Source organism: Furipterus horrens, unplaced genomic scaffold (assembly GCF_987537825.1).
Source record: "Furipterus horrens unplaced genomic scaffold, mFurHor1.1.pri manual_scaffold_6, whole genome shotgun sequence".
NCBI lineage: Eukaryota > Metazoa > Chordata > Mammalia > Chiroptera > Furipteridae > Furipterus > Furipterus horrens.
Genome location: NW_028327176.1, coordinates 57,835,193 through 57,862,649, shown reverse-complemented (window position 1 = coordinate 57,862,649; position 27,457 = coordinate 57,835,193). Strand labels below are relative to the sequence as shown.

The 27,457-nt window shown below is 34.3% G+C and overlaps 2 protein-coding genes across 2 annotated transcripts in view; both read left to right on the top strand.

Annotated features, from left to right (window-relative positions):
• Window positions 1-27,457, top strand: part of LRRTM4 (leucine rich repeat transmembrane neuronal 4) — an 805,389-nt gene that overhangs the window by 540,278 nt on the left and 237,654 nt on the right. The gene's annotated exons all lie outside the window — the stretch shown is intronic.
• On the top strand, window positions 14,881-15,824 carry LOC150006286 (heterogeneous nuclear ribonucleoprotein A1-like). Its single transcript, XM_090280306.1, has one exon. The coding sequence runs from the start codon at window positions 14,896-14,898 to the stop codon at window positions 15,721-15,723; it is 828 nt and encodes a 275-aa protein (XP_090136432.1). The 5' UTR covers window positions 14,881-14,895; the 3' UTR covers window positions 15,724-15,824.

Here is a 27,457-nt window from a genome sequence, read left to right as displayed (position 1 = left end):
TGCAGAAACTACTAAAATTCTGTTGCACACCCCCCAAAAAACATATATTTCTTGATGATCTGACAAAAAAAGTTATATTTTTTATTGATTTACAATAAATTAATAATAATAGTAATTACATACCATTTTTGCTCAAAAGTGACTTTTTAAAAACTCAGATGTTTATACTTGTATATAAAAATTTCTGGTATCAAAAGATAACCAATCAGATGCAAACTTATGCTACATGACCAAGAAGATGCAACTCTATTATATGACCAATATACGTGTGGTTCAAGACAGGGCACCCACATTGGAGGACTATTGTTGTGTTGGCTGTTGTCATTTTTATATTTGACAGTCTAAGGGAAAAGAGGTTAGTGTCCCTGACTAAATAGTCAGGTATTGCATGTTTAAAAACTTTTTACAGCATCCATGTGAAAATCACTGCTATAAGCCTATGTAGAAAAAAGAAAGGTTACACAGAACATTCTGTATAGGATAACGGACCATAGTGTATGGCATGTAGTAGATACTCCATGAAATATTAGTTCTATTTCCTCTAGCTCTGTCACCAACCACATATCTTCAAATAGAACTTCAGAGTTTTGTTTTGTTTTTTGTTTATTTTATTTTGTTGCAAAACAGGAATTTGTAAATTAGTAGAGTGAATCAAGAAGTGGGAGCACTAAGGACTCAAGGAAGACTGATTTGAACTCTACTGGATATAGTATATCAGTTTGGTAACATCATTTTAGATTCCCAGATGCTTATTTATCCATGCATGGGTGATGAGGCCTGAACCAGAAGACTGTGACATGCTAAATAAAAGACCCAGAAACTAAGGTAAACAACAGATTGTTAAATAATCAAAATTATAGTAAAAACTAAAACATTTATACTGACAGGCACACCAACATATGTAGAATCAATAAACTCTCCCCACCCCCCACCCCCCAAAATCAGGACTGAGAGTAATAATTCACTCCTAGAAATCACGGTTACAGAGATCATAAATATTTGAAGTCCATTTGATTGAGCTACCTAAGTTGATGGTTGTTTTGGGAGCCTGGAATCAGAATGAGAAAAATTAGGTTAATTAAAATTTTATTGGCTTTAGAATAAGACATCCTGAGAATTTCATCTCAGAAAAGTCTTATTCTGCATAAATATGCAAAATAACCTGACAATACCTTGTCCTGTGGCTCTGGCTCCTTTTCCCTTTACCAGAACCAAGACTTCCTTCTTGCACAGTGCCATTTGCCAGATTTGATATGTGCTCTTAATTGCTTTCTGCAGGAAGGGGCAGGGTCCTCCAGGAAAAATATTGTATTATGTATGACTCTTAGACCAGTACTCAGTTATAAAAAAAAAAAATTGTTTTTTATACCTACAGTTAATTTTTTTTTCAGGCAACAGAGAGTTTGTTTTAGAATTGCATTTAGAAATGAGTACAGGTTTATAGTGACCCTGTTTTATTCTGTTAGTTTTTAATGATACATCTTTTAACAAAATTTTACTTTACCATATGCAATCATTAAAAGTTGCTTTTCCCCCACAATTCTTCAAAGAAGTAGTCCTGCTTTATATTTTTTATTCTCTGAAATATTCTTTCTCTGTTTTGATAAGCTGAAAATGCAACATTTTATAAGACACTAAGCAAAATTATACCAATTGGTACAGCTTTTATTTGTATAACATCTCATGATTAGTGCTGTTTCTTCTTTGATTTAATTTTTTAATTTAAGTTTATTAAAGTATACTTAACAAATAAAATTGTAAGTTATTTAAAGTGTACATTGTGGTGACTTGATACATGTATACAGTGTGAAGTAATCCCCCCTATTTATTTAATCAACACATCCATAGCCCCATATTTTATCTTTATGTTTTTCCATGTGAGAATATTTAAGTTCTACTATTTTAACAAATTTGAACTATACAGTACAGCATTATCAACTATAGTCACTATGATTTACATTAGCTTCTCAGACTATTTTTCTTATAGCTGTTATTTCTATCTCCTAGCCCTTGGCAACCACTCTTCCTTTCCTAGTTTCTGTTTCTGTGGATTTTATTTCTGTTTCCCAGAAAAAGCAGGATTTCTTTCTTTCTCATGACTGAATAATACTCATCGTTTATATGTACCATGTATTCTTTATCCATTCATCCATTGATGGACTCTTAGGTTGTTTTCCTGTCTTGACTATTGTGAATAATGCTGCATTGAGCATGGGGTATAGATATCTCATTTGTATTCTGTTTTCATTTCCTCTCAATAAATACTCAAAATTAGGATTGCTGGATCATATGATAGTTTTATTTTTAGATTTCTAAGGAAATCCCATACTTTTCCATTGTGGCTGCACCAATTTACTGTCACAAGAAGATTATACAAGAGTTCCTCTTTTATCACATTCTTTCCAATGCTTGTTGGTCGATTTATTGATAATAACTACTCTGATAGGTGTAAGGTGATTTCTTGTAGTTTTGATTTGCATTTCCATATTGATTAGTGATTTTGAGCCCTTTCTCATAATTTAATTTCTTTAATGATTGCTCAGTAAAATGTTTAGCAAGGTTTGATTTAACTCCATGAGATCTCTAAATCGTGTGTACCTAATCCAACAAAATTGATCTTATTTATCCATTTTGTTTGTTTGTTGATGTGGGGGATAATATGTAATTTTTATTTTGAGGAAAACATCAGCTTATTGATTTGTATTCTTTCAGGAACAATGAAGGAAAGTGTTGAGGAGCTTATAATATAAAATGGACCAGAAAACAATGAGTCAACTTTTACAAAAGTGGCAATGTATACATATGATCTCATGGCCTCAATGAATTGTGATATTGCCAAGCCTACGGCCTCGCTTCTACCTCACACTTCCTTAAGACTCTTCATGGTGCACTAAATATCATCTAAGTTTGGCAGCATCTTGCTAGTTATACAGCTCATTAATCAATTCAAATTTACATGAGAGCAGTTTAAAACATAATTTTATAAAATACAACACATATATACAATATTATACTATTGGGGCTCTTATTAGAAATAAAGATAAGTATAATATCACAACTGAGAATAATCATATCTTACGAGATAATTAAAGTTCATGGTTTCTAAGTGCTCTCCTGCCAGTGCCATGACTGTTTTCTCTCATGTGGAACTTAGGATGCACTTTGTTCTGTCAAAATATGCCCCATCTTATTTATTTATTATTTGTTTGATTATTTATTTTTGTGGCTTAAATGACAGAGATTTATTTTCTTAGAGTTCTGGAAGCTAGAAGTCCAAGATCAAGGTGTCAGCAGGTATGGTTTCTCCTGAGGCTTCTCTCCTTGGCTTGCAAATGGCCACCTTCTTGTTGCGTCATCCGTCATATGGTCTTTCCTATATTGGAGAGCATCCCTGGTGTCTCTCATCCCATTTGATTTCTTAGTGGGCTGCATCATGTTTTCTTCAAGTTCTTTTAGAATAGGCTTTTCAAAAACTCTCTATAGAAACCTCTAAACTAGAAGTAGTTACCAGTCTCCATATTCAAATATAAGCCAAATCTCAGAAGTACATATCAAGCACTACATTTTTCCCATCATAGGACTCAACACTGTCTCACAATAACTCTCAAAGGTTGCTTGGGGTCACACCCGGATGGTGCAGATGTTCTGCAGCTGCACAGGCATTGGCAGGTAAAGAGCTTCAGCCTTGTGCTGCTGGAAAACATCTCAAATCTTAGCAACTGTTTTTTTCAAAGCCTTTGCTTAAGTGAGGAAAGGAATAATAATCCCCATGATCACTGTACTCCTAGAAATTCTTCCCACTTTTTTACTTCTTTGTATATTGATCATGCAGGAAGAAACCGAGCAATAAAGTCAAAGTAGGGCCCTAAGTCGTGATGGGTGGTGCTGTACCTCTGCAGCTACCTTAAAATATTTAAAACTTTAAAATGTTAAAAATATTTTAATATTCTTAAAATAGTTGACACTCATTAAGAGCATTTGACATTATACTTTTTCCTTAGCTAAGGATATTGGCTGAAGTTCTTCTGCATTTAAGACACTGCCTGGTACATATCAAGCACTAAATACATAAGCATTGAATAAGTTAGTAACTCCCACTCAATGTGTTTTTATGCATGCTTTTTAATCAAAATTTAAAGTTATTTCCATTCTCTGCCTCTCTCAACTCGAAATGTCTTCTTCACATGTTACTCACTAGGCACCTACATTCATATTATATGTTTTTATTATTTAGAATTTTGAATCTATAATTTAAGAATATAATTTTTCAACAGTTTAAGTCTCTTTCGCTTTTAACATTGCAGTCCTTTTGTATTCACGTTATATTACGCATTATATTTAATAGTTAAATTTTGTTAACATTTGTTTATAAAAAATAGTTTCAGTATTTGAAATTTGATGTTTTGTTTTAATGCACATCTGTAAGTGGAAGCTTAGTTGAGTGTAAAATTCAAGGTTGTCTGTGATTTTTTTTTTTTCCAAACCATTGAAAGTATTACAGAGCCTTTAGGCACTTCTTGATACTGTTGAAAGGATTGCACCAGTACTTGTGATTCCTGTGTACACATTATGATTTTTTCTCCTTGATATCTTCTAAGAATTAATTTCATTTTTGGTAATTTCATAATGTGTTTAGGTGTGTATTTAGGTTTATTTATCCTGATTAATATTATTTGGTTTTACATGTGATGATTTGTGTCTTTCACTGTTTCAGGAAACAACTCTGTCATTACTTCTTTAAACATTATCTTTGTACTATTTTTTCCTTCTTTTAAAACTTCTCTTATGTACATACTGAAAAATATAAAATAATTTTCCATTAAAAAAATTTTTATTCTGTATTCTATTTTGGCCTTTTTCTAATGATTACCTTATAGTTCAATGATATTCTTTACTACTGTGGCTTATTGAAAATTGATCACATCTATTTTCCTTTTGATAACATTTAAATTTCTAGGATTTCTAATTGGTAATTTATGTCTCATCTCCTTCCTGATTTATATCTACCTGTGTTTTGCTTCATAATTTCTTGTTAGTAATGTATGAATATTATTTTTTATTGCTCTGAATAAAAGAGATTTATTTTATAGTCCTTTTCAGAACATTGCTACATTATCTGCATACCCTCACAAATTGAGTTTTTAAAGATTTTCAAAGTTATTTGTTCTTCTTTGTGCTTTAGGCTTTGATATGCCAATTCATCTTGAATATTTGTGTGAATGTGTGTGCACATTTATTTTCTGCTTTCTATGCTCACCCATCTATGTGTAGTGGTTTTCTCCCTGCAAATTGGGATCCAATGTTTAGAAAAACTGCCTGTATCAGAGTTTCAGGGCTCTCATGAATCCAGGTGGTTTAGCTGTGGTCCTAGTTCGGTGAACGTCTCTGTTCCCTCCAGTTCTCCTAGAGCAGCCCCCAGGTGATTATACCACTTTAATATCTAATTTTGTGAGTGTTTTAAAATTTCTTGCCTACTGCTGTATGCAGAATAGTTCGGTATCTCTTACTCTGATAGAGTCAGTTCCTTAACAGCCTCTACCATCTTTTGATCTAGAAAATTAATGAAACTGTGACTCAAACTTCATTTATTCTTGTTGCCTGAAATCTATTGTTTCCATTCCATTTTTATTTGTTTCATATGAATATATGATATAAAAATATGTTATCCTTGTATATGTTTATAATCAAGATAGGGGAGATTCCAGATACAGTCACAGCAATATATTGACCAGAATTCCCAAGGTTAAACATTCTGCACTCACACTTTTTAACACAAATTCAAAGGCAAAGAAATAGTTAATTCAATAAATTGCTGTTCAATATACTGCTTTTCAAAAATGTGTGAACTTAAGTCACAAGAAACAAAATAAGAAATTATCTAAGTAGCTCTTTTAATTCAAAATTATTTCTTCTCTTTCTTTCTGTCTCTTTATGCATTTTTTGAACTTTACTTCCGTATACCAAACTCTAAAATTTAAAGTTCAGTTTCTCAGATCATATTTCTTCTTTACTATCTCAAGTCTTACAATAAGACAGACTTGTCTCTTATCAGATTCAACTCTGCAGTCTACCCTAAGAACATTTTCTATTGCTTTAGAACAAAATGTCAAGGAGGGGGTTGAGCAAAAATTTCATTTTTTTAGTGCTAGAGTAATCATTAACTTAAATGAAATGCCATATGTTTGAGTTGCCTAACTTTTTCTGAATGGAACCTTTGTGCATTTCTGTTGATAGTATGAGGAAATCAATTTTACATGTTTATCACTAACAGTTTAGGGTTCAGGGAGAATTGCCTCTTCCTAAACCAAATAAGGCAGTGGTATTCTGTAATCATTATTAGATATGTAAAGAACAATACTATTAACAATAAGAAAGAATAGCTACCAGTTACTAACTATTGTGTGAGGTGCCTTACCTACTTTACCTTAAGTAGCTTCTATCATCTTCTACCTTGTACTTTTAATCACTCCATTTTTTGAGATTAATAAAAGCAAGTCTTGGATATCTGAGGTCACTTGCCCAAGGCCAGTATAAAAATCCACCCCTGAAAATGGAAGATGAGAAACATCCTAAAAATTATTTTTGCAAAATAATGTTTAAATTTTGTTTTCCAGGTATAGATTTTTAAAATTAATCTTCACAATAACACATGGAGGCTTATGATTCTCATTTTCTAGTACAGGATCTTGAGACTTAGGTAGATTAAATAAGTTGCCCAGACTTGGAGTAATTGCAAAGACAAGAAGGAGGATAGTTCCAAAATATGCATTCTTACTCCATTTGTTATATTTTCTTCAAAAAATTATTGTAGCTCCATATTACCAAATATACTCTTTTCTCCTATTACAGTCAACATGAGCAACCTTTGTTTATGCTCTTTTTATACAATTGCAACTTCAAACTTTTTATTATCTTTTTACAATGGAGAAAAAGTGAACTACTCACTTCAAATCATGGGATTATTCATAAAAATAAATTTTTGTTCTAGGGCTCCATCATAAACCATTAATTACTACTTGTTTTTGTGGGAAACCAGAAACAATGCAGAAAAAAATGAAAAATGGACAGACAATATTAAATAAATTATAATATTTCAAATCTTATCATGCATTCTCATTCAAAAAAACTTTTTTTTCCAGGAGAAGGGAGGATTAATGACCAAGACTGACAATATCTGAAGCAGTCAAAAAGTAAAGGGAGATACCAGAATAAACACTATATAATTATATATATATATATGTGTGTGTGTGTAATTTCTTATAATACTTAATGGGAAAGGTCTGGAATTGTTGGGAAAAATGTTTTGATAAGATGTTTGAAGTGGAAGTTACAAACAAAAGACACAGATTTGCTTTCATAACAATTGGTAATAACAAAACTGCTTTCTAATTAGGGATGTCTAAGAGATCATTTGTTATACTAAACACTATTTTACCAGTGTAGCTGATTTATTTTATTGTTTTAAGTCTTTAGAGTAGTTTTAGGTTCACAGCAAAATTAAGAAGGTACAGAGATTTCTCATATACTTCATTTCTCCACACATACATAGCCTCCTTCATTATAACATTGCCCAACAAAATGGTGTAGTTACAATTGAACTTTCATTGACACATCATAATCACCAAAGTTCATAGTTTACATTGGGGTGCACTACTGATGTTGTACAATCTATGGATTAAACAAATGTATAATGACATATATACATCACTTTAGTATACAGAGTATTTTTACTGTCCTAAAATTTTTCTGTGTTCTGCCTATTTATCTCTAACCACCCCAACTCCTGGCAACCAATTATCATTTTACTGTCTCCATAGTTTTGCCTTTTCCAGAACATTGTAGTTGGAATCATATACTATGTAGCCTATTTAGGTTGGCTTCTTTTACTTATTAATATGCATTTAAGATTCCACCATGTCTTTTCGTGGTTTGATAGCTCTTCATAGTGGTGAATAATATTTCCTTGTCTAGATGTACCATAGTTTATTTATTCATTACTGTTATTGAAGGACATAGTAGTTGCCTTCAAATTTTGTCAATCATAAATCAAGCTGCTATAAAAATCCATATGCAGATTTGTGTGTAGACATAATTTCCAATTCCTGTGGGTAATATCAAGGGGTACAGTCATTAGGTAATTTGATGAGTATGTTTTGTTTTGCAAAAATTTGCCAAATTATTTTCCATAATGGCTGTACCATTTTGCATTCCCACCAGCAATGTATGAGAATTTGTGTTGCTCCACAGCCTCATCAACATTTGGTGTTGTCAGTGTTCTGAATTTTAGCCATACAATAGTTGTGTAGTGATATCTCCTTGTTTGGCCCTGGCTGGTTTAGCTCAGTGGATTGAGCGTCGGCCTGCGAGCTAAGTGTCGCTGGTTCGATCTTCCAGTCAGGGCACATCAGAGAAGGAAAACTCTGACTCCAAAAAACCTCCGCTGCCTTGCGGCATACCTCTTCAGGGGAAAGGCTGAGGGAGTAAACCCTGACAGAAAATCCGGAGCCGGAGTCCCTAAGGCGGTTTGACGTTGTAGTCAACACCGGCAACTCCTGCGGCGCACCTGAAGCCAAGCTGTATTGACTCCGTCTTTCCCTTGGACCCTTCAGCTGTGAAGAGAGGGGGGGGTCTGCTGCATGGGCAACAGCAGACCCTCCATATCACCCTGCCCAGGCTCTGTAGCTTCAGCGTCATCGCAAGATGTTGATTCAACACGGGAGGAGACAGATACGATGTCACCCCCGAGTCGGACTGCACAGCCATTCTCGGCGGTGCAGATAGACTCTTAAGAAGCTACACCATCGTCTCTCGAGATGGACGGCTGCCGACGACGATATCTCCTTGTTGTTTTAATTTGCACTTACCTGATGCCATATTATGCAGAACACCTTTTTGTATTCTTCATTGCCATCTGTATAACTCCTTAGATGACGTATCTACTCAGGTTTTTGGCCCATTGTAATGAGATTATGTTTTCTTATTGTTGAATTTTAAGATTTGTTTATGTATGTTGGATAAGAGTTCTTTAACAGATGTAATGTTGTTTTTTGTTTTTCCAAATATTTTCTTTCATTCTGTGGCTTGTCTTCTCATTATTTTGATAAGGTGAATTGTTATTTGTTTTTCTTTTCTTTATTTTCTTCTCCAAGAAAGGTGTTTAAATTTTCTGGTGATAATTTTGACAGGCAAGTGTTAGGAGCTGTTAAATCTGCTACTTCATGGCAGAAGGAAGGACTGGGGGAAAAAATACCATTTACAGAACTGAAGAGATGGCTTCATGAATAGAAATATCGAATGAAACTTTTAAAAGTAATTCTACTATGACATATGCAGTGTAATTGCATCTATATCTTCTTTAGAATATTTAGTAGAAAAAAATGTTCCCTTGAAGTTTTTTGTCTTTCTCTTTTGAAGAACTTGAAGAGGTGACTATTCAAATATGTAATTCCACCAATAAAAGAGTGAAGTCAGTTGGTGTCTGTGGCAGAATGAAAAGATCAAACTGTCAGGCAAGTGGGGATCATTCCATCACCAAAAACTCATAGAGAATAATTTCTCTGAATTTACAGTTCTGTGAATGGTGCTATTATCATTAACTATCTTGATGTCCCAAGATCTAGATTTTATCTGTGTTTTTACTATCTTTTGATAAATTTCTGACATAGCACAAACACATAAAACATTCATTTTACTCCAGTCTTGTTTTATGCTTAAGAAGACTTGCTACAAAATTATCAGTTTATATTTTCAAGTTATCAATAATAATGACAGAAGCTGAGAAGAAGAAGAAATAGGAAAAAATTGATTTGGCTGCAGATTAGAAAACACAGAAAAAGACTAATAATTGGAAGCAATAATAGAGGCAAATGGAAATTGGCAAAGAAAAAAAAACACAAGGTGATATATTACAAAACTTATGAGACAGTGGCTTAGCAATCTCCAAATAATATTATCACACACAATATTAGTAAAATTTTTAAACTTTTACCCAAATATTTATCTTTCAAATATTATATTTGTATAGTATTTCACAGAGGTATTTTATATATAATAAATATACTCAGAAGAAAGTATTACTGGTCCCCACCAATATGCAGCTTTCATTTATTTGGGGGTGAGGCATATGAGTAAGTATATGTTCTGGCCCTGTTATCAGTGAAGGTACTGAAAAGTCCTGTAGAATTCTCCTGTCACTACCATAATAGGCCTCCACAATAGAGGAAGCCTTGTGTTGACATTGGTGCATCTAGAGAATAGTGAAAACTGTCATCCTGGGTCTCTGAGCAATGATGGAACAAAGCCCTCAGCCAGAGGGATACAACTATATTATGGTGTTAATGAATTGATATTTTGGAGTTGTTTGTTACTACATCATGACTTAAATGATATTACCTAAGATATTTTTACAAGATATTACGAGATATATTACAAGATAACTTTTTAAGTATATTTATTTTATATAAATATGCAGTATACATATATAAATACATCCCAAAAGTATAAATACAAATATAATCTATACAAAGCCATATACAATTAACCCTTTAACCAGGTGAAGGTTAGGGGCACTCACCCCAGAGCAGTTGAAAATCCACGTATAACTTTTGACTTCCCCAAAACTTAACTGCTGGTGTCTCTTGGTATCCATAGGGGATGGTTTCCAGGACCTTGGGGGATACCAAAATTTGCAATGTTCAAGTTTACTTATATAAAATGGCATAGAATAATACATACAGTCAGCCCTGCATATTGGCAGATTACCAAACATAGACTGAAAATGTTGTTTAGGATCTGCAGTTGGTTGAATCTACAGATGAGAAACTCAGAAATATAGAGGGGTAATTGTATGTTTATTGAAAAAAAAAATCCTTGTATAAGTTGACCTATGTAGTTCAAACCTGTGTTTAAGAGTAAACTGCATTTTCTTTGTGCAACCATTATATAATTCTAAACATTCCCTGGGATATATTACCTCTTCCTTGGAAATCAGTGCTTCAGAAATCATCTGATATCACCAGAATAGATAGACATGAAAGCTCAACTGTAAAATGTCTTCTTTCAGTGTTTGAATTGTTAAAGAATAAATGTATATCATATTATATTACACTAAAAAGTTTGTATTTTATCACTAGATTAACTATAGGTACCTGCCTGATGTGTTTTAAGTTCAAGCTTTTCAGTACAACCATATATTATGCATCTCTTGGTTATATAAAGAAACAGTACTACTTAATAACAAAAATATAGCAAAAATAAATATTATAAAAATAATTCTTTCATAGAATTTACAAAGAAGTGATCAACACATAACTATAATTTAATTCATTGGTACTAACCCATATCACTCTTCCAAATTATATATATAATCTTTTCTATTGCTTTGTACAGAATCAATAAATGAATAATTTATTGGAGCCAGCTTTATGCACCACTGACTACTGACTTTTAGATAAATACAGTATCAAAATAGTTCATGCTACCTAATTATTGGAAATTTTGTCTAACAGCTACCTTACAAATTGGAGAGAAGGCAGTGTGTTTGTCATGCTAATTTTGGTTGCATATTATAGAAACCATAATCAAATTAGCTAAAGCAAAAGAAGATATGTGTTGGTCAATATAACTGCAAATTCTAAGAAATAAAACTTGTTCTAGGTGTGGCTTAATTCAGAAGAGCAAACAATGTCATCAGAGATCTGTTCCTTTTCCTCCATTTGTTGCCCCAGTTTTTCTCTGTTGATTTCATTATCAAAGTTATCTAAGGGCCAGAATAGCTGAGCCAGGTTGTTCTGGTTTCCTTCATCTTTAACTCCTGAGATCTTAGTAACAAGAGATGTGTTTCATATTGCCACCCAACAAAAATACACAGTTTGGCCACAATGGATCATATGCTTACTCCTGTGAACTAGAAGCACTAACAAATGATTGCTTTCCCTGCAGAAGGAGAAATTCTTCCAAAAGGAAAGAACATGAAAAATCTAGAAATGGACACAGTCCATGCAGAAGGACCTCTGATCTAGGTTTTGTAGTCCATGTGGACAGCTTAACTCCAAAATGAATTTATCTGCTCTTTTTTTGGTTGAAGATTATGAGAATTTCCTGCAATGCTAAATATCTTGCAATCCAGTGTATTCATTAATTGATACCAGCTGAGAGAGAATAATTATATTTGGCTTTACAAAAAAACTTTTTTAAAAAATAAAATTTTAAATGTACACTGAAATTCAAGTAAAATAATGAAAATTCAAGTCAATATGCAGAACAGACACCTTGGAACATATAGCACTGCTAAAATCCAAAGGACCAAAGTCCCATACACATCTAGAGTTAACACCATTTTGAATATCATATAACTAGGTTAATCAATCATATTTCTGGATGGTAAAGCAGATGATAAAATTCAAAATTACAATGTGCGTGCAGGATCAAGGATTCCACCCTTTATTAAAACCAGCCAAGTGAAAGATTATGAATTGAGAGTTTAAAGGTTCAGAAGGTGGATTATTTGTTTGCAGCTCTTTGAAACCTTTAAGGGAGTGTGTGGTGAGTAGGGTGAAGTGAAGCAGACTCATTCTTTCCTGGGCATTCATTAACGATTCTCTTTCAATATCTCTTTTATCATTAAAAGGGGTGCGCGTATGGTACGTTAATGAAGCTACCTTAACACACTAAGCCTGTGCCATTAAAAGAAGCCTGCTTTTAGCTGAAAAGAAAATGCATTACATTTTATCTCCTTTTTGATTGCCTCTCCCGTGTTATTCAGAAACCTCTATCTTCCTGGACCCCTTAATAAAAACTTCAAATCATGCGGTGAGACTTTTGACATAATAGAATTTTCACTAATATCCTTTCAGCAACTGGCAACTTTTGTCTCCGGAGGAGATCTCCCCCCATGCTTCAGGTTATTAAAGATAATTAAAGTGATGACCCTTGTTTGCCTTAGTGCCACTCAAGGTCTCTGGAAGGGCCATCCTGTTCCTTCTAGTCCTTCTGTTCCTTTTCTGTAGTATTGGCAGGCAAAAGAAAAAAGAAATGCTACCCCACTGGGCCTCTAAGCTGAAAGCAAATCTCTCTGGAAATTCTTTCTAACACAGAGAAGGTAATTTCGCAATTTACTTTTAAGGAAACATTATCCCCCCAATTAATTCACAGTTGCGAACTTGTTTAAATAGACACAAATTTTACATGTTTCTAATACAAAACCTCTCAAAAAATTTCTAATTGGAAATATATCATTTTTTACAAAATAATTTTAAACAGGAGTTTAAAGATTTTTCTAAAGAGTATGCACATTTTGGTGCAAGGAAAAGAATTCTTTTTGGAGAAAAGGTATAAGAGGAACTGTGTGGAGTTATGGGATTTTGAAAGACCCAATGACACAAAATTTCTCCTAAAGTTAAAATGCTGTTGCCCATGAATAATGTGAAAGTTAGGGCTGCAGACCCTCTGTGAAATTGAAAATTTTTGACTCCCCCCAAAATTAAGGTGTCCCTTGGTATCAGGAGGAGATTGGTTCCAGGATCCCCTGGAGGTACCATAATCCACAGATGCTCAAATCCCCTTTATAAAAAGGCATCGTTCAATGCATGCAGCTGGCCCTGCGGACCCATAGACTCCCAACCACAGATCAAAAACAGTGCAGGTACTTCTTGAAAAAAATCCATGGATAATTGGACCTGTGTAGTTCAAGCTTGTGCTGTTCAGAATCAAGTATACTTTAATTTGAATGTCTATAATGTTAGAATACTAAAACTTTTATTCTCTGGCTTTCTCCAAAATCCAGAAATAAATTCTTATATTGTTTCTAAAGGTAATTCTTATTTTGTCAAACTTCCACTTCACTATGTACTTATGCAAATATAAATATGCTATGCCCATTTCACTTTTCTAGTCACGTTAACTTGAGAGTGAGTAGTGTAGTTAGGAATAGTTTGAGCTGGAAGTGGTAGCAGATCCAATTAACATCAGCTTAAACAACTAAGGGTTTATTCTACTATATAAAGAATTTTGAGAGCCGTTTCACACTGATTCAGTGGCTCCATGCTATCCCCAATATCTCAGGCTTCTGTTGCTTTTCTCTTTATCATTATTATTTTTAGTGATAAAGAAGTCTTTATTCAAATGGTTTTCCACATGCATAATCACCTAAACCTATCGGTTAAGGCGAAACTCCTTAACAACTGGGTTCTCCTAGTTTTTCCCCTGTTAGTTTCTATAGGGTTAGTTTATAAACTAAAATACCATAATACACAAAACTACACAATTCCGGAAGAATGGTAGGCTTCTACCTCAGAGCCTCTTCCCTCTAGAACACCCAAAGAAGAATAACCCTGGCACCCTTTGCCAGGCCAGCCTGATCCTAGGCTGTGCCCAGGGTTCTTTCCCATACAAAATACTGTCCATTGGGAAATGCAGGCAGCTGCAGCATGATCATCCAGGCATCCTTGAGGAAGAAAGAGAGAGCCCTCTGTTGTTTTTCTTATCTATCAACTTTAAGATATTGGTCTTTGGCCTCACATTATAAGTGGCTTCTCCAAATTCAGCATCACATCCCATGTTAGGGCAGGAAGAAGGAGGTGGCACATAGGGTTTTCTGGCTGAGTATGTCCCATCCAGAAGAAAGGAAGGAAGGAAGGAAGGAAGGAAGGAAGGAAGGAAGGAAGGAAGGAAGGAAGGAAGGAAGGAAGAAAGGGAAAAAGACTTTCTGCCAGTGGACGCCGCTGAGTAAGCATCGTTGAAGTCTCCTGCCCTGAAGTCGTCATGTCTAAATCAGAATCTCCCAAAGAGCTGGAGCAGGTATGAAAGCTCTTTATTGGAAGTTTGAGCTTTGAAACAACAGATGAGAGCCTGAGGAGCCATTTTGAGCAATGGGGAATGCTCACAGACTGTGTGGTAATGAGAGATCCAAATACCAAGTGCTCCAGAGGCTTTGGGTTTGTCACATACACCACTGTGGAGGAGGTGGATGCAGCCATGAATGCTAGGCCACACAAGGTGGATGGAAGAGTTGTGAAACCAAAGAGGGCTGTCTCAAGAGAAGATTCTCAAAGACCTGGTGCACACTTAACTGTGAAAAAGGTTTTTGTTGGTGGTATTAAAGAAGACACTGAGGAACATCACCTAAGAGATTATTTTGAACAATATGGGAAAATTGAAGTGATTGAAATCATGACTGACCGAGGCAGTGGCAAAAAGAGAGGCTTCGCTTTTGTTACCTTTGATGACCATGACTCTGTAGACAAGATTGTCATTCAGAAATACCATACTGTAAATGGCCACAACTGTGAAGTGAGGAAAGCCCCATCTAAGCAAGAGATGGCTAGTTCTTCATCCAGCCGAAGAGGTCGAAGTGGTTCTGGAAACTTCGGAGGTGGTCGTGGAGGTGGTTTGGGTGGGAATGACAGCTTTGGTCGTGGAGGAAACTTCAGTGGTCGAGGTGGCTTTGGTGGTAGCCGTGGTGGTGGTGGATATGGTGGCAGTGGGGATGGCTATAATGGATTTGGTAATGATGGAAGTAATTCTGGAGGTGGCGGAAGCTACAATGATTTTGGCAATTACAACAATCAATCTTCAAATTTTGGACCCATGAAAGGAGGAAACTTTGGAGGCAGAAGCTCTGGCCCTTGTGGCGGTGGAGGCCAATACTTTGCCAGACCACGAAACCAAGGTGGCTATGGCGGTTCCAGCAGCAGCAGTAGCTATGGCAGTGGCAGAAGGTTTTAATTACTACCAGGAAACAAAGCTTAGCAGGAGAGGAGAGCCAGAGAAGTGACAGGGAAGCTACAGGTTACAACAGATTTGTGAACTCAGCCAAGCACAGTGGTGGCAGGCCTAGCTGCTTCAAAGAAGACATGTTTTAGACAATACTCAAGTGAATGGGCAAAAAACTCAAGGACTGTATTTGTGACTAATTGTATAACAGGTTATTTTAGTTTCTGTTCTGTGGAAAGTGTAAAGCATTCCAACAAAGGGTTTTTAATATAGTTTTTTTTCTCCTTTTTTCTTTTTTTAGCACCCATGCTGTTGATTGCTAAATGTAATAGTCTGATCATGACGCTGAATAAATGTGTCTTTTTTTTAAATGTGCAAAAAAAAAAAAAGGAAAGAAAGAAAGGAAGGAAGGAAGAGAGAGAGAGAAAGAAAGAAAGAAAGAAAGAAAGAAAGAAAGAAAGAAAGAAAGAAAGAGAAAGAAAGAAAAGAAGGAAAAAAGAAGAAAAGAAAAAATAGAACAGCAAGAAAAAAGAGGGTGGTGGGTGTAGAGCAGCTAAAACTGCAACAGTGTCTGCTATAAGTCTCTGTTGTTCATTTGCTTTGAGATAAACATGTGAAATCCACCTTATACTCCATTGTTCCTTAATTCTACAAGGAGAAATTTTACAGTGTTTTATATTGAAACACTTCTGAATCTGAGAAACAATTTTTAGTTGTAGTGTACTAATATCAAATATACTTTATACTTAAAAAGCAGCTGTTAATAAATTGATAATCTATCTTCAAGCTGAGAAAACCTGTCATGTGAATCACAGTGTGCTAATTTGCACAAGTTCCCTTTGGAACTTGTCTGCTTTCTAAAATGAGATTACTAACATTTTAAGAACGTAAATTTTATTAAAACTAAATAATTCATAACTGTTTAAGTAACCATGTGGTGAATGTTAATTTATATACTGATCACAAACTGCAGGGGTGTGGTAGTCACTCCAGGACACACCCTACTTGTTTTCAAATGGGTGTTTGTTCAGTTCATATACTTCCCATCTTAAAAAGTATACAAAGAAATAGGTGCCTGCCATCTGAGAGTATGACTTTCTTTGATGGGATTTTTGTCTCTAAACTAGGCGATTAATAAGGCAAATGAATTTTAAAATATTTTATGCCCTGGTCTTTTTTCATCTTCCTAAGATAGTTTACAACATTAGAGTTTGTGAATACCATTGGAAATTGTCCTCAAATCATTGCCTTTCCAATTTTTTGTATGATTTTGAAAAATGCAAGTAAACTCAAGGAGCAAACTAAGAAATGCTACTGTTCAATAATGTATATTTTAGAGAAAGGGTTGATCTGAATGCCAGCTTGGGCTCTTCTGCTCCATTCTTACTATATGATTATGCCACATATTTAGATTTTTTGAAATATTCTTGAATTTCACAGCAACTTTTCTATACTGGCAGAAATGAATGGTTATCTCATTTATACTGAATGAATTAATTACTTAGAATCTTTTTGAGGGTAACTGTACTATAGTGTAGAGAACATAGTATTTATAGATAAAGGAATTAACTATGAGTCTTTATTTAATTTGATGTATGGCTTTGAGTAAATCATTTAACTGCCAAAGCTTTAAATTTCTTATCTTCATTTGAGTCAGAAGAAAAATTGTTTTAGAAATACTTTTCTACTTGTGGCCAGCAGCTGTAGCTATATGAATAAGACTTTTAAAAAATAGATAAAACTTGTAAGTCTCTACCTTCATTTCACTTATTTTACACGTGTTGCTATATTTGCAAGTGTATTTAAATATTGACTTTTGCAATTTACCCTGCTTGGGTTTCTACCTGACTCGCTTTCATCTCAGACTTCCTCATTCTCCTGGTGCAACCCTAGATTTCCCCAGGCCTCCCCTTCTCTGCCCTCAGCGTTTGGTCCCCACATGCTGCAGCATCTGGAGGAGGTCACATTCTATCACTCTCCCCGGTTTCCCCTAAATGGCCACAAACTCTTCCATCATCCAATGTCACCCTTGGAAATTGTAAAGAATTATACAAATTTACATTTTTATTATCATCCTTGAAATGAAGGTAATGGAGTTCAAATTTTCTCTCCTTTTCATTTAATTTAAATCAAAGAAAGTGCTTGATTGCTTGAAAGTAAAATCTTTACATGGTTAAAGTACATTTTCCATTATGCATCACTAGGATTTCTAGAGTGAAATTATATAGATGTTAGAAATGTTCTAAGAATTCACATTATTTTTAATATTTTCCTCCTCAGTAGGATTTCTTGCTTTTTTGTACTTAAATACAACAATGACTAAGTGAATTGATGAAGGCTGATAGCAGACTTTCTTTTCAAAGTCAAATAGAGAAACAGAGCAAATGTGGCAAATGACAGATCATAACAATATTCATGAACATATATAGTGGGATAGAACCTAGGATTGGTAATATAAGAAAGGAGAAACTCACTGAACACAATTGTTTTGTTAGCAAATATGCTTCTAATTTTTAAAAACCAATCTACTATTAAAGGACAAAGTCTTCAAGACACTTCAATTTCACTTTTTTTAAAGACTGATCAAGTTAAGCAAACTCAGACTTACCTTACTTCATTTTTATATTTATCCTCTGCCAGTTTATGATAAAACTCATATGATGTATTTCATTACTGTACATAGAAGCCTAGATGCCATCTTAACAGATATTTTAAAATTATGCTTATATGTCTCAATACTGTTAACATTAAATTTCTATATTTAAACGTGGTTTGGATTTGCAAAGCCCAACTCACTTTGCTTTGGAAGAATATATGCAGTAGGGGTAGATGCCCTGAGGTAAAGGGAGATTTCTATCAATGGTACCTAGTTGCTATTCCAGGCTGTGAATTTCTGAGTGAGGGTTATTTGAGAAATAATCTTACCTTCTGAGTTTTTCTTTTAGGGCAGAAACTATGATTTTTATAGTCACATCTTTGTATTTCTCACATATAACCAGTATGTGTTGTCCAAAGAGAGGTCAATAAATGTTGAAGAGGAAATGAATGAACACTATCACTTTTTTAATGTAACAAAATAAATAATGATTATATTCACTGAATATGAATATTTTATAGCATTTATTATAGTGGAAAGCACTTGTAATTGAGCAAAACAGCATCTGATAACTATATTAATCATCTCATTATAATTTTGCCCCAAACAAACTGAAGGCCAGTGTTAAAGAACAAGCCTGTTTTTTAACTGAGTGGATAAAAACTTAAATATTGGTGTGCTACCATTGTAGACTTAGTTCTCCAATTCATAAGAAAAATATAATTCCAAAATATAAATTGATAGATCCACCATTATTCTTTATCCTTTAATGGTGCTTTGCATGCAATCACTATCTCTGACAATCATTGGTATCTGAAGTTAAACACTAGGTATGTTTTCTATTGGTGGTCAAAAGTAGGCTATTCTGTCTTCAAGAGGCATTACTTTGGAACTTGAATCACTAGGTTAAAACTCCCCACTACACACAGTTACTAGCTTAAAAAATGCCTCTTGATTTTCATTAGCTTGCTAACATAGAAGGGTAGAGTTTATCTGTCTTAATCATCTGGTGCCAGATTATTCTAGGAGAGTGGCTTTTTCTAATAACTGTATTCACTTTTCTTGACTCTTTCTGCAAGAATCACATAGTATATAACAATATCGCATCTGTTTTTACTGTCACTTTTTTCTTTTAGCAATTCATATATTTGAAAAAATTTAAACAACCTACATGACTGTTTAGAGCCACTTTTGGAAGATATACAAAGCTAACTAAACACAAACTAGTTTGAATGAACATATAACTCCTTATCTTAGTATGTTTGGGATGCTATAACAAAACACCATGAATTGGGTAGCTTATAAACAATGGAAATGTATTTCTCATAGTTCTCTAAGCTAGAAGTTACAGTGTGGGTATGGTTGGGTGTGAGCCCTCTTCTAACTCAAAGAGGTCTCATTGTATCTTCACAGGACAGAAGAGGATAGGGAGCTCTGTAGAAATCCCTTTTATAAGAGCAGTAACCCTACTGAAGATTCTACCCTTCCTGACCAAATCACCTCTCAAAGATGCCCACCTCCTAACACAGTCACACTGGGCATTAGGATTGCCACTTGAGAATTTCTGGAGATGGGAGTGGGGGTGTGGGTGATGCCCAGATTTCAACAACAACTCCACCTAGGGACTCAACACATTTTCTCCATTTCTCATTGTTGGTTCTCTCTGAGAATCTGTAATATTTTATGCTCTTTGGTCTGCATAACAAAACATAGTTTCCAATACTGAGTTTATGTATTATAATTATAGTTACCTAAAGAAAATCTAATTTCACTCTCCATTATCTAAAATCCAGAGAAGGTAATGATTTTCTAAACCTACCAACTATGGACCAAGCAACTGTGTCCAGATTCTGAAAGTAAACATCTGAATATAGTATAAGATAAGTGAGATCAGAAGAGATGCCCAGATGAATGGATGATAAGGGAAGAAAGTTACCAATAAGTGGAATAGACTTTGCTCCTGTTAATATACTGTTTTTATACATTGTCATGTTGGTGTGAGCATAAATATCATTCAAAGAGTCACATCTTCAAGAATTTCTCACCCTTTTCTATTTATAGAAGTTCCACAGATATTGTGATTATATAAATACAGTTTATTTTCTTTAGTGTCTTAAATTTGAGACATTGCTAAATAAAACAATTGATGGGTGGTAAATAAGGAATATTAAAATAATAATAACAAGCTTTGTACTAAGAACTTTCTCAAGAATCTTTTCTATCAATTAACTTAATCTTTATATTTTTATCTAGACCTTATGGATGATGATACTGAGGCCAGAAATCTTTACTTTTCCAATGATCATATGTTTAGTGAATAGTAGAGCTTTGATTTAAACCCAGGAAGCTTATTTCCATATTTTGTGCCTTTAATCTTTATTATATTCATAAATATGGAAATATGCTGCTAGGGACATATAGGCATACCTTAGATAAAGTGAATTACCTAAATATTTTGGTTTCACAGTGCATATGAAAGTTATGGTTACAAAATACTGCAGTCTGTTAAGTATGCAGTAGCATTATGTCTAAAAATACAATGTACATATCTTAATTAAAAAATACTTTACTATTACAAAAGCTAACCATGATCTGAGCCTTCAGCGAGTCATATTTTTGTTGGTGGAGGGTCTTACCTTTAATTTGTAAAAAACATAATATCTGCAAAGTGCAATCAAATGAAGTATGACTGTAGTCTAGAGACTTGCTTCATATTTTTCCTGGGCTACATGTTGTCTTGTTCATATTCTCTATGGTTCACACTAGTATCTCATCCTGTTTTACCTTTTGCTTGGATTTTTTTTCTTACTCATATTTTATTCTGTCTCATGTTAAATTTGTGCTTGATTCGTCATGAAACTTCAATCTTCTACTTTCTTAAAGAATCTTTTTGAGTGTCAGTTCTCAAACCTAACTTACCCTTTCTGTTAGTAGTTCCAGGTTGTAAAATATAAGTTTTAGAATATGAGTAGCCTTTGGAAGGCTGCTCTTGTGTATGATACCTGCTTCTCATCCAATCTCTAAGGGACAGTGTCATGTGGTACCAAATGTAGCCACCTTGATTCAGACTTTGGCACAAAGTCATAGTGGGTATTATAAGACATGTCTCAATGTCTCATAATAGCATCATCATTTGTTTTACACACTTATTCTACTTTAAAAAAAAGAATAAGAAGAGAAGCCCTGACTGAGAATATTATTAGACTTGAAAGAATCAACTCAGGGAGGTTAAAATTCATACTCATGTGTGATGTCAAGAGAGATATTTTTTACACTATTAGAATATTCACTGTCTAATATAAACCTATGCAACATAGCTCTAAAAAAAAAAAAAAGCTTGTTCTGCTTCTTATGTATGCTCCTTAAACAATGACCAACTTCTTTTCCACTTACCCCTTTACAAGTAAAATATGTAGAAATAATACATTCATATTATTGCTGACACTAATTTTATTTTCAATTTCAACCAAAGCATTCAGCATCCTCTCCCCATCCACCAAGCCATCAAGCTAATTTTATCAAGTTGGTCTTTTGCTGCTTTTTTTTTTTTTTTTTTTTTGTCCTTTTCTGCACTTCTGAGAAGACTACTTTATCTTCTTCATAGAGAAAACACAGGACATCAGGAGGTTTTTTCTTTTTTCTTTTTCTTTAACAGCTATCTTTACCCAATCTCTTCTCCCCAGTAATATAAGCTCATGGCTCACCTTCACCTACATCCTTTACTCTCAGAAGAGGAAGTATGATGTCCTCTGTCCAAAGCAAATACCGCCTATCATTTAGGATCTATTTTTTCATTCCTCTTAAAGCAATTATGCCAACAACTGTCTTCTCTTTTGAATATTTATCCTTTCTCTTTCTATTGATTCTTTCTCTCTAATATATAAATATGTTTAATTCTATCACCTTAAAAGTAAAACAATAAAAGCCAAACAATTCTATATAACTTCTTCCTTTCACAAAATATCTCTATCTGCTAGTCTGGTGACTTCCGCTAAGTAATAAACTTGGACCACATTGCTCTGCATTTATCTATTCAATAAACAACTAATTTTTTAGTTTCTCCTACTTACCAGTCATTAAGCTGCTGCTTGAAATACAGCAGTGAATAGGACAAATGTGGTCCTTGGCCTGTAGGATCTGAAACCAGGGAAGGACACATTCTATTTCATGAAATGGACTCTCCTTGTCTTCCAAACTTTTATCAGTCTGCTTATATCTCTCTCTATATTAGTGTCTCTCTGTAATCATCTAAATGTGATCTATTGCTTATACCCTAACTGAAACCCCTGCTTCAACTACAACTAAGCTCTTGCTAATCCGTGAATATACTGTAGAATGTCTTGCTAATTTGTTTGCTGTAGTGCATTGTAGTGCATTTTATGCTTCCTCCAATTTTTTTCTCTGTATCTTCAAAACTCACTCTATCCTATCTAGATTGTGTATTTATCCCCTGTGCTCCCATCTCTCTCTCTTTCTCTCTCAATTATTGTAGCATCTCACACTAGGTTGTAATTATTATTTCTTTATTTTTATAACTCCCCTTCTAGCATATGAGCACTTTGGGTTTATGTTATGCAGGTACCTCATTTCTGTACTAAGCACCTAATATTCAAAATATCCCTAGAAAGTAACACCTTTCTTTCCTAGAATTCAGTATTCTGCAGGTAGAAGTGAGTTAAATTAACAGTTGTAACTTATTCTCATCTTCACCTACTCACACAAGATCTCAAAGGACCTGCACTTACCTTGTATATGTTTCTGGGAATCCCCAAGGGATGTCTGTTCTGTGGTCATGCATATGTGCGATGATAGTGGAATTTGCTGTTACTTAGATGAGCAACTGCTGATTACTAAATGAGGGCCAGGCATCCTCACAGACCCCTGAGCTCCTGGTCTCCGGCTCTTTTCTAATCACTGAGAATCCCATGAAATTCCACATGATACAACAACCTCAATGAACTATTGTATATAGAAGAGAAGACAAATCCCCCAGTCTCCCCTTTCCCTGGAGACACAGGATTTCAGCTGATCTCTCAAGGTCAAATACCAGGCTACACAACAAGCGTTTTTACAGTTCCCCTTCATCTCTGTCTCCTTAGACCTCAGTCCCAATTCATGCTGCAAGATAAGGGAGGACCCTGCATTGTGCTGAACCACCCCCATCCCAGTCTCAGTCACCAGATGTCAGCACCCAAAAATCTTCCTTTTCACCTTCTACAAAAATAAGTAAGTTTTCATGCAAGGCAACCACTTGAAGATCTATTTACCAGATCACCAGGCACGCTCATACAAGTTTAAGTTTCCATTTCTGCTGGGAGTAGTACACATGATAGACATAACCTCTGGAAATGTGTTGATTGAATAAATGACAGAGCTAATAAAGGAATGATTAAAAGCACTGTGGTATCTCACTGCTTTTATTTTATTCCATGTCTGTTTATGTCATCTATTGTTTGGAATGCAAGAGTATCAAGCTAGAGGCTATATGAGTAAGTGAGCATTTGAATTGCAGGAAACAAATGTGAAAGCAGAACATTGAAAACACTATATTTTCATGTTATATGAGAAAAAATATCTACAGCCATTATCATTCATCATCACCAACATAACTAAGCAATAAAATCTTCTAATAAAAGCCAAGTATGCGCCTTGGTTCCTTTTTTCTGTATCTAAATTTCAAACAGCCAAATGATTCTGAAGGAAATGCTTTAGCAAAGCATTACTTTTCTGCAGTAGAAAACAAAAGACCTTCCCTTCAGAGCTGATCATGCTGAACTTAGCTTGATGGGAGAGGGAATCTCTTTGTAGGTCAAGGGGAGAAGAGTTTGGGAAGGATCATAAAAGAAAGAAAACTATGAGAGGGCTAATGGCTACTGTCAGAATATAATTTGTGTGAGAAGAGCAGGATAACATATTAAGCTTCTCCACAGACTCATAAGCCGTGGTTTTGACCATATGGAAGCTCACATTCACACTGAGTGACTGTAAATAAAGGTTCTCAACTCCAGTGCTATCACAGCCATTTATGTTTCTGGCTCAGCAATCCTTTCAGTTCTTTACTAGACATATTTAGCATAAAAGAGCATCCCACTGTTTTCATTACATTTGGATGAAAAAAAAAATAGTTTACAACCTAATCCTTATTTGTTTTCTTCTAATATGTTTTTGAAAGAGAAAACATATATCCTATGCTTTAAATTGCTCTTTTGTGATTGAAATATAATAAAGACTCACCAGTTGACAACCATTATACCAAGAAGAATGACATGTCATATTTCCTTGCTCTCAACATTGTTAATATTCCGAAAGAAATAAAATTTTACAGTGAACTATGTCTGTGAGGACCTAGTAATTCAATAACAGTTTGTGATGGTTATTGCATTTATGCCTTTGGTATTGAGAGGCAGCCTTAGATATTTTGGAAATCAACAAGCTGCTGGTTCAAGGGTGGATGACGGCAGTAGGTTAATGCTCTACCTACCTTCTGAAATTTTGGTTTCATATTGAGAATATGCCAATGCTTGCAATCTTTGTGAGTTAGCTAGTAATAAAATGTCTTCATGCTGTGTGTACCCCATGTGGAAAATTGTGATTGCTATCAGGCAGCTAAGTTTATGAGTGTTTGTACTTAAATTGATCAAAAATTAAGAATTAGATATTATTCCCAGGTGAAAACCTTACCAAATATTTCAAATATGCAAAAACAAAATTGGAATTGATACAGAAACACATCTTGAAGTTCAGTGAAAAATTAAGGAAAGTCGTTAATGACATTAAGAACTCCAGAAGATATGAATCAAGTGTCCAAATTTTGACTTATTAATGTTGAAGTGGGATTAATGAATACCCAAGGGAAAGGACCAGTTTACTGGCTGAATGGAAGGTTTCCACTGAAAGTAGGAATTATCTGCATAGGCACACATGTTCACATGAATACATACACAAATACACACAATAAAATCGGCATATTGATAACTTTTGGTGGCATATAAATATATGAGATCAGGTGATAGTGTGTGTGAGTAGAGAAACAGTTGTGTCTGAGCCTGTGCACACCAATATTCTGAGATATACGGAGAAGGCTGAAACAGCAAGGAGAACTAAAAGGAGAAATTACATAAAGGTAAGAAATGAAGAGAATCCTTGTATGTGGCATAAATGAACAACAATGCAATCTAATTATTAGAAGGGAAAAATAGAAAGTTACCTTTTTAAAAAATTTCCTTATGACATATGTCTTAAGAATTTATATGTATAATTATTTCTAAATTACTTCATAATTACTTGATTAGCTACACAGCAAGCAAAAAAATAAATAACAGATAGATACTAATTTAATTAATTGCATTTTATAAACTTGGCCAGTAATTTTGGCATCATAAAGACACCTCCCGGTCTTTTATAAAGGACTCCACCAAAAATGTCAAATAATAAATCTTCTTTATGTCTGTCTAATTTTCCTGCTTAGCAGAGTACTTCCACAACTAACACCTCACACTTGCCTCATGGACATCTTTTGATTGCTAGTAGAGGGCTGATTATCTCCTTCTATTTTTGAGATGTGAAAATTGAGATGCAGTGATGTTAAATAAAATGCCCAGAATTATAAGAAATATTAGTGAAAAAAGAATAAGGCAATGCCTCGATGGCCTCAACCCCATTATTAGGCCTTTGTGAAAACAGCTTCCCTCTACTCTCAGGTTTTCCCTGCAAAATCACAACAAAGTAGACCAGAAAAATGTATTTTAAAAATTCTTATTAGATTTTTGTCTTCATATCCCCAGTTAACAACTGAAGCTGCATCCTCTTTGCCTAAATGAGGTGTTAGCGCAAAATGATCTGTTTCTCATCACATGAACAGCAAAAAGAGATCCTACTTAGAAAATAACTATGAAGAACAGAGACTCAATTAGCAAAAACAAATTATTATTTCCTTTAGCTTGTGATGTGCTGTTTTTTAAAAAATAAATGGGTCCAGTGATGTGCTGGAACTGGCATATAGATAGGGCTAACTGTACACATGTATTCCCATCTCTACTTTCAATGATGTCATGTTAGTAGCTTGACACCCACCAATGGTGGGAATATTTACAACACACTGAACTTTCAATGCTACCAATTAAGGCTCCTTTGTTTGTTTTTGCTAAATATTTATCAGCATAAACACGATACATGGCTCGTGTGATATCTGTAAATAACTAGCCATTCTCCAAAGTGCCACTTAATTTATCTATTTTGAATCCAGGAAAGGTGGAAAATGCAAAAATAAAAAATAGTTAAAAGAAAATGGCCAAGATGATTATTGTTGTGCATAATTATTTTTGCATGCTCATCATGATACCTTAGATTTAAAAAGGATGTAATTATAAAAGATTGAAAAATGTAAAATTTTAAAATTTCTTCAATACATGGTTGTATAACTCTACAAATACTTTTGGAAATTTAAATTTCTAACATCAGTATACCAGAATATTCACTGGACTAAATTCTCTCAAATGTAACTAAATTGCCTTCCAGATCTTAACACAATTTACTTTGAAAAAGCTATCATTTTTACTCATTTGAAATTTCACTTTAAAATTTTTTTTAATTTATTTTATTGTATTATTGTTGTATTTTTCATTACCATTCATCCTCCATACCCTCTTCCATGTCCACCCATCCCCTACCATCCCCCACCCTCCCAAGTCTCCCCCAAGTTCCTGTCAGTGAGTTCTTTCTTTCTTTCTTTCTTTCTTTCTTTCTTTCTTTCTTTCTTTCTTTCTTTCTTTCTTTCTTTCTCACTTTCTTTCTCACTTTTCTTTCTTTCTCTTTCTTTCTTTCTTTTTTTTCTTTCTTTTCTCTCTCCCTTCCTTCCTTCCTTCCTTCCTTTTCTATTTTTGCTCAATCCCTCCACCATTTTCATTAGAAAGTACCATGTAAATGCTTCCTAGATCATTCTCTGGGATTTCTCTTCATTTCCATCATGAGTGTGTATGTATCACACTGGTAATCCTACCCTGTTTTATCTATTACAACTTAATAGATATAGTGGAAGTTTACTTAATATTGTGAAATAGACCATATGTTGTAATAATAATAGAATTAGTTTGTATTTTAAAACTTTCTAGTGTTCTCAAGATAAATGTTACTCTCAAAAACAATAATTTA